Source organism: Phaethon lepturus, unplaced genomic scaffold (assembly GCF_000687285.1).
Source record: "Phaethon lepturus isolate BGI_N335 unplaced genomic scaffold, ASM68728v1 scaffold5438, whole genome shotgun sequence".
In the NCBI taxonomy this organism is placed as follows: domain Eukaryota; kingdom Metazoa; phylum Chordata; class Aves; order Phaethontiformes; family Phaethontidae; genus Phaethon; species Phaethon lepturus.
The window spans coordinates 1-8,596 of record NW_010555399.1 but is presented as its reverse complement, the minus strand read 5'-3'; the positions used below and the strand labels follow the sequence as shown (position 1 = coordinate 8,596).

General features: G+C 47.0%; 1 protein-coding gene across 1 annotated transcript in view; it reads left to right on the top strand.

Moving 5' to 3' along the window:
• The window catches only part of SLC20A2 (solute carrier family 20 (phosphate transporter), member 2), a 32,933-nt gene extending 27,676 nt beyond the window's left edge, over positions 1–5,257 (top strand). Inside the window, exon 10 of the mRNA XM_010292133.1 lies at positions 4,097–5,257. Coding sequence (XP_010290435.1) covers positions 4,097–4,261 — 165 coding nt within the window. The 3' untranslated portion in view covers positions 4,262–5,257. The remainder of the gene's footprint in view (positions 1–4,096) is intronic.
• The last annotated feature ends 3,339 nt before the right edge of the window (positions 5,258–8,596 follow it).

The following is an 8,596-nucleotide window of genomic DNA, read 5'->3' as shown; positions in this document are numbered from 1 at the left end:
AGAGTCAATGAAATCCACACATCCTGCAAAACGTCCCAAGTTGGTTCAATCGGCCTTTTTATAGTGAAAACCATTTCTTCAGAAACCCTTCCTCTATTGCAAAATCATTTCTTTCTTCTGCTGTAGAGCTCTTTGAGAAGCAGCCAAGACTGAGCTGCTCTGAAAGGCTGTTCAGATTTCCTGGTGTTGGACGAACTCTGGTTCCTCTGAATCAAGCAGGGAGGGGACAAATAATAACAACATGATCCACTTCTAAAAATGCTAGCCTGCAACCACCTCTCTTTAAGCTGACTGGGTATATCAAGTGCGTGATGAAGAATTTGCCAGGGAGAATAATACAGCTTTGATTATCCCAGTTGTGTGCCTGAAGCACTTCTAGCCAACCATCGTAAAAGAGAAAACACGCTTTGGTGCAGACAAATGGACTGAATTTAAAATGAAAATGTCTTGGAAGCCATAAGCTAATGAGAGGGTGGCATTAGGAGGTATTCACTGACTCAATGCAGTTAAAGGCTTGGTCTTTTCTAGCTGCAGAGCAAAATAATTCTTTTTAAAAAATACTTCCATAAAAGCAGTTAATGTGGTTAGTCTGTGTCTGCTCCCTGTAGTTTGCTGTATCTCATTAGATAGATCATTCTTAATGGGAAGATCTACTTTGCAATAGGATTAGACTGTTCCAGGATGTCACATGATTATAAATGACTGTGTTTCAGCAAAATGAGATCCTGAGTTGAAAGATCCTAAGCGATCAACACAAGATAAAGCAAACACTTACAACAGATGTATTCCTTGTTTTCTTCAAGGGTCTGGTGAAGGAATAAAAGAACTATTACCATTTACTCCCTGAGGAAAAGCTTCTCTGAAAGTGCTGTCAGCCATTGAGACAGAAATGCTTTCTTAAAAACCAGTAGAAAAACTATTGCACCCTAGAAATCAGAAAGAAAACGGGTTCAAGGTGAGCCTAGTCCTAAGCCTCTAACATCAGGGAGTGGGAATTATTCTTTCCCTCAACATTTGCTCCACAGCAAAATAGCATTTGCTAAAGTGGGAGCCACTGAACGTGCAGCAACGAGATAAACCGACAGCAAAGAAAGGAACAGCGTGAAACACCTTAGGTGGAGGGAGAGCTGGTGGAGGGAGAGCTTTCTGAGGTGAAACAATAGACCATAATGAAAAATGGAGACCAAGTATGAAGGAAAGCTCTGGGCAGAGTTTTCGGGTCTTGGAGCAAATGTGGTGGCAAACTGGAGGCTGGTAGCAGGAAGAATTAGCACTACCTTCTGAGAATGATTTGTCAAGCCCTCTCAGATCAGGAGTTGCATTCGATCCTAAATCAGAGGCTTTGGTCTACATGAGGCAGCCACTGCCCGATATGCCTGTCCTAAACCTACAGCCCAGCAGCTTTTCCGTGGTTGGTGCCTGCAGAGAGCCTGAACTGCACCTTCGTCCTTCCATACATCAAATGGGAGGGGAAAGTCCCTCTGAAAGCCTCCAAGTCAAGATGGCCTGAGGTAAAAACCTTTTGAGCGTCCAGAGGAATTTGTGAGTCTGAACACGGTAGCCATGCTCCTCTGCCTGCACCCGTTCAGCCTCCCTTGGGATTTAGCCGGTGCGGTGTGAATGCATACCTTGCCTTTCTGCTGCCCAGGTAGGCAAATGATCACGTTGAATCTTACACATAGTGCCCGTTATTTATTCTAAGAATGAGATGTAGGAACAAACAGGCATTTCTCAGCTGTAACAGATTGAACGTGTTCACATATAGATAAAATTAGACTGCAGGAGTTAAATGCTTTTCCTGTGCAAAAGCGACTTTGCTTGAGGTCCTACTGTCAGCTCCATTTTGCTATCATGATTTTGGGGTTTTGAAAAATATTCTCTGTGTTGCTATGATGGAATTGCCATGTTCCGTGTGTTATTACGATATACCATTGTGCAGGAACAAGAGAGCCAAAAGCATATCTGTAATGCTTTAAGCAGAGCATACTGAAGGCAAACTGCACTTGCTTTCAAACCAATCTCCAAGTAGATATCTGAAATGCTGCAGACGGTGTAGTGTCCCTACGCCCAAGTTTTAGCTACTCTCCTAACCTCTAGTCCATCAAAATCACTATTAATAAACTAAACTTTAATAATGTTTAAAACAGATTACCAATGCCATCATTGCTGATACCTTTTAAATTTCAGGAAGGACTCAGACATTGTCGTACGTAGACTGCAGACTCGCTCAATAAGCAATGCTTCTTGGTGCAAGCATGACAGATGGATGCTAAGGATGTGCAAAATGTAAAGCAGAGCCTAACTGTTGAGCTGCTGAAAAAACAAATGCTGTTTCCTTGGTTAATGCTTTGATATAGTCAGAAGTGTGGGGTTCCTCTTAGCTGGGCACCTCGTAAATATACATTTACACATCCTAAGTACAGAATAGCATATTGTTCACTCAGGGGGTACCCAGATTAAATATTATCTAACAGATTTCCTTATTGGATCAAGCTTTAGATTGAGGCCTTTTCAGTCTTAGAATATTAAGTTTAGTTTTGCCGTGTTCTGTCACAGGGGCTTTTGAGAGTCTTATTTCCCTAGGGTTACAGGGTCTTCCACAAATAACTATTTTCTCCAAAAAGAAATGTTAAGTGGTAGTTAGAAGTTAAATAGGTGTTAACAAAAGATGGGGATTCAGTATCCTCATCCTATATCTCCCTGCTTCCCTGTCCTCCCAGCATTTATCATTTTCCTGGCTCTGCACATGGGGAGCAGCCCATCTTCTAATCTATAGGCAGGGACTGATACTCCCATTAAGAAAACAAGCAGGGAAGAGGAGGCATTTCAGGGAGCACAAGCCCAGCTGTGTCTTGGAACTTCCTTTCCTTCAAAACAAGATATTCCTTCCACATTTCTTGCTGCTTTACCATGTGCTTTGAATAGACTTGCACTGATTTACAGGTTTTTGTTCGTGGCATGGAGGGCCGCTTCCAGGGCAGACAGAAAACACAGCGTTTCTGAAGTTTTTATGTCATTTTTCACCGGAAATGTTTTTCCCAGTCCAGTTCTTTCTTAAAAAATAATATGCTGGGTTTATACCCGAGCTGAAAATATGTTTGAAGGAAGAAAAGTTACAGCTTTGCCCATGCTGCAGTGTGTTTTGTCTTCAAAAACACTGACCTACTGCCCTGGTAGCAGTGCCTTTGAAGGGTGTTTTGGTGCTTTATCAGGTGGAAGCCAGACCTCTTGATGTCCACGCAGTTTGCATACCCCATAGCGTCAGGCTGACGTCCTTGTCCGCTGGGAGGATTTTAGCTCTGGGCGCTTTGCTTGGCTGGCTGCTCCAGAAGGGCTGGTTTTCCGCGGAGGGCTCGGACTGAGGGGTTTGCTGTAGGACACCTGTACTGGGCCTAACCCCGCGCTGTCTGCCTGCCCCCGCCCAGTCACCGTCGCTGTTACCGGGCTCAGCCGCTTACGTTGCTGTTGCTGTCCTGTTTATAGCCTGCAGGATTAAAATATATAGGTGCTCTTTGGAGTCAGCTCCGTCTGCCAGGCTACGAGTTGCAGAGGCTCAGCAGCTGCTGGGTGAACAGGCAGGACATCCCAAACCAGCAAGAGGCCAGGCAGGTGGGACAGGAACCACATTAGCTATCCCGACCTGCCCCATGCCATGCTCCCCGGCAGAGCCTTGAAAACAACTTTCCCAGTGTCTGCATGGCGTGGACCGCTGTCTGGCCAGGCTCAGTGGGCGCTTGCCCTCTCCTCCAGACCGAGTCAGCGCTGGGCGGGTGGAGGGCTGCCTCGGTTGCACTCATGGATGGTCTGGGAGCTAGGAGGGCAGAGCAAAACCCACAAGCGTATTTATTCTCCTTTGGATGACCCCGAGACCCATGAAGAATAGATGATCATTGAAAGATAAAGGTTAAAGCACCCTGGAAGTGTGATCCTTCTGCCACCTCACCAGAAGAGAGCCGTCGTCATTATCAGGGGCTCCTTTATCTCAGAGCATCGCTTGGTATCAGCTGACTGGCATTGGTGTGGCCGTGGGCATGTTACGGGCGCTCGGACCTGCCCCTCATATCTTGTCTCCTTCTCTCTTCCCCGTGCTCCCAAGGTCGGCTCCGTGGTGGCCGTCGGCTGGATCCGCTCCAAGAAAGCTGTCGACTGGCGCCTGTTCCGCAACATCTTCCTGGCGTGGTTCGTGACTGTGCCGGTGGCCGGCCTGTTCAGCGCCGGGGTGATGGCACTGCTGATGTACGGGATCCTGCCTTACGTCTGAAGAGCCTCATCCGCTGGGAAAAGGGGAAACAGCCAAGCTACTACCGAGGGGAGAAGCGTTCCCGTGACATAACCAGCCAGAGAGGATCCATCTTCCATATCTAACTTCTTATCTACTGTACATAACAATGTGTCATATTGGTGACATGGTGATGTGGTGCCATTTCTTATATATTAAAGAAATATATATGCATATAGTAGGTAACAATACCTAAGTTATATTATCGGTGGGGTGAAAATAATTGCCTAGAATTTAATATTTAGTAAAATTTGTACATAGTGTATCATTTTGGTGGCAATTTTTTAATCTTTTGAAGAAGAGTATGGATTAGGAAATGTTTCTTGTCCATTTGATATAAGAAGAAGCGAGGTACAGGACTGCATAACACATGAATTTTTTTAAAGCTATTAAGATACTGGAACAAAATAAAATGTGCAGAAGTGCTTTTCATAAAATAACTTTGTTCATATCATATTATCTTTGTGTATCATAGCGTGATGGTTATGGCTGTGTAAATACTTACAAACAGTAACTTTTAAATGGTGCATTTCCCTTATATATTTTGGATAAGAAAGTTTAGGAAGTACCAAAGAAGCAGGGGAATAGCTTGCCGATATTATGTTGTTGTCTACACGTGTGGGCATGTGTTGTGTTTTCCCACCTCTAATTCAACGTTGTTTTCATCAAGCTCTGGCCAGCAAGGCTAGAATAGTGCTGTTCATGTCTTAATGTAACTTTAAAAAAAAAAAAAAGCACACAAAAAAGTTAGTTCTTGTTACTTAGTAGGCAGCCCACGATGCTCCACATTAGCTGATAGTTGACTGACTTCCTTTTGTGGGTTGAAGTATCTCACTGCTCATCTTCTACCTTTCCCCTTCGAGTCTTGGCTCCCGGTTGCCCTGCTGTCAATTCCAGCGGGAGAACAGGCCGTCAGTCTCCCCTTTTGCTGTCCATCCAGCCACAACCACACTCTCAGGTACAGGAGCGGGACCGCGGGTGCACGGCACCCCCACGTACAGAAGCGAAGGGGCAGCAGCGGGTAGGAAAGGGGCTTAGCCCTGGTTTTGTCATTGAAGGTATGGGCGCCCGCGGGAGTGCTGACCCACGCAGGGGCTGGCGGGAAGAGCACGGCGAGGATGCGAGCAGATGCGGGGTCCCCCCCGGCACGTCCCATCCCACGCCACAGCCCACCGGCCGCCCGCCGTGCTGCCGACTGTGAGGAGGGGACGGGAGCCTGGCCCTGCGTGGATGGATGTTGCGTGGTAGCCGGCGTTTGGAATGAGATTTTTTTTTCATGGCAGCTCAGGGGGGAATGGCTAGCTACATCCCCTGCACGGCTTTGGAAAGCACATTTGGGTGAAGGTTACTGTTTTGTGGGTGGGATACAAAGGGCAAGGGGTGCCCAGAGGAGGTGGGGAATCTATTACTCTTTAAATGCTGCTAAAATTTTGATAAAACGTTCTTGGTACTCCATTGTGACTTTTCCATTGGTCATTCATACTAAATTTATAATAAAAAGATAAACAGCCCCTATCACTCTTTGCCTCTTGGGTTTTTCGAGTGTTACTCAGCCATGCCAGCCGTAACGGGAAGGCTCCACGGGCAGCTAAAACCTATTCCTTGGCATCCGCTGCCTTTTGTCCTTTGTCTGCCAGGGATGAAACTGCGCTCTGTGCGGTGCTGACAAAACCTCCTTTTTCTTCCCACCGTTCCGGCGGCCCCAGCGCCCAGCCCTGGCTCTGCCCGGGGCTTGGCTTACAGGCGTCTCCCCAGCGAGGTTTGGGAGGTCGGGAGCTGCTTTGGATGCGTTCACCAGGCACCCGCTGGCTCCAACTGCCTCCCTAACCCTCCTTTTTGGGGCTTGCTAAGCATCCCTGTTGTTGTGGCACCATGGTGCTTGGTTTCCAACCCCTCTGAAGCCCTAGAGCCGGGGTATAAATAGTGCTGGCAGAGGGGTGGGATGATGGGCAGCGGCGGAGTGACCAGAGCAGCCAGTAAATGCACGAAGACAATTTGGGACCTGTGGAAAAGATGGGAGGGACTCGCCCTACCTTAGTACTTGCATAAACAAATGCCTGCCGGGTAGCCCAGCAGCTTGGCACCTTGTTTTACCTGCAGAGACAAACCAGACTTCTCCTGCTCCGCCAGCCGGCTGCAGCCCTGCCGGACGCAGGCAGCATGCGGAGGGCTGTGCCAGCTGCGGGGGGTATGTGGTAATCCCCCAGCGCACGCAGCTGGGCATCTGCCAACGCACACATTTATTAATAAAACTTATGAGGGAAATGGCCAGCAAGGAAGCATCTCCAAAATATCCCTGCCCCAAATACGGTAACCTTTAATGTGGAGATGGAAAACCCGAAGTGACTTTCTTCACGTGACGGAGGTGTCCTTTGCCACCCCAGGGAAGCAGGAGAAGCACAGCTGGTTAAATGCCCTGCTAATGTGGGCACGGTTAAAATGTCCTTCGTTCAGGCGGCAATCAAAACAGGTACAGGTCTATTTTCAGAGCTAGAAACAGTAGGTTTTTTCATTTTTGCAGCACTGGGTGGCCCAGTGGGGTCTGAGGGATGAGCCTCGTTTAGCCAAGACCTGTTTAGCAAGCAGACGCTGATGGACCTCAACAGAGACAGGGGATGCTCTGTACGCCGCAAGGCTCCTGAACTCACTGCTACGGCAGAGGTTTTTCCCACCACTGCTGGGAAACCTGCCTGTGGCACGGTAACCTGTGCATCCCAGTTTGTCCTCCTCGAGGGAGCAGCCCTGTTCTTCCAGCACCCAGCTGCTGGTCTCCTACTTCCAAGGTGGGTGTTCTGTGTGCTAGTGACTGGTCAGACTGGCTGAGCACCCCTCGGGGCAGGGGTCTGCCCGTGCCACAGGTACTAAGACTTGTTCTGGTGTTGGTAACTTAATGCTCCTTGCAGGGGCGTGTGTGACAGCCCAGAAAATGCAGCTGGGGAATGTGTGGGGCAGGGCAACGTGAAGGCGCAGCACCCTTCGTTTGTTTGCAGTAGAGGGACTTGGGTTGCTTTGCGAGACCTCCTAGCCCAAACGGGGGGACCTGGGTGTCTCTGGACTGCAAGATGATGTTGAAAAAGGCTTGGACACATCCATATTTTTGGAGACTGTTTGAATGAAGCTCTTGTGCAGTTTATGTGCTGCTACTTCTCTAGGGAAGGCAACTGATAAGAAAAGGGTTTTTTGAAAGGTTTAAGGATCTCTGGTTTTGTGTTCTTCCTTTTGTTGAGCTTGCTTAAGGACACTAATAAGATGGCCTGATGGATCTGATGGAGCATTGATTCCATCTCCTGGTTGCCAAAAGAAAGTCTGAATTTGACTAAGATTTTATTGACATTGTGAATCTTTGTAAGCCTCCTTCTTCTAAGCCGTGAAGCAGAACAGAAAGGAATTACAAAGAACAAACACATGAACTGTGCTTTTTCCAGAGTTTAAAGGTGAAGTTGTACAAATATCAGAAACTAATTAAGCTGACTGTGTGATATTTAGTTATCTTAGATCCTAGGAGAAAAATTGATTTCTGTTGCACTGAATTAAATTACATTTTCATAATGATTGACCGAAGCAGACTTTGCTTCTACTTGTCTCTCAAAAGTAACCATGATCTGACTTCTTTAGTTCTTTAAACTGGACTACTGAACTTTCACAGTGATGCTATTTTATCCCTGTATTGATGAGCAAACAATCATTATTCATTGCTGTGCTTCAGAGGGAGGAAAAGGAGTGGTAGGTGTCCAGCTGATGGACAGTGTTTGTTGCTGAGTTGCAGTCAGCTCCTGGATGGGATCTTCCTGCAGAGCAGCATGGCATGTGCCAGTCCCTTTGCTTTGAGTGGCTCATGTGGCTGCAGAATTTGAAGTGCTGCTAAAGAACAGGATCCTCATTTCTGATCTCTCATTGTAAGGACAGCTGGGGTTTTCAGCCTCTGAAAGCCAACTCCACCAACAGCCCAAATCCCTCCTCCAGCACAAAGGGAGAGGATGCTCGTACCTGAAGATGAGGTTGCCAGTGTCAGGGAAAGAAAAGGAGTATGTAGTACACTGCTCTTAAATGAACCAGGAATATGGTCCTAACTAAAAGTGGAAAAGCACTAAAACATTTTTTGTATGATACTAAAACTGCTTTCCTACTGTGAGAGAATTTAGCACCTTTTTTGCTTGAGGGGACAAAATACACAAAGGTTAATCTGAAAATGTTATCTTGCTATTTTGATGTACTTTGTAATGGGTGATCTTCTCCTGATCTTTAAGATAATTTTGAGAATCCCCTTGACTCCTATGGAAAGCAGACACACCTGCAACTGCCCAAGGGCTCTGGTCT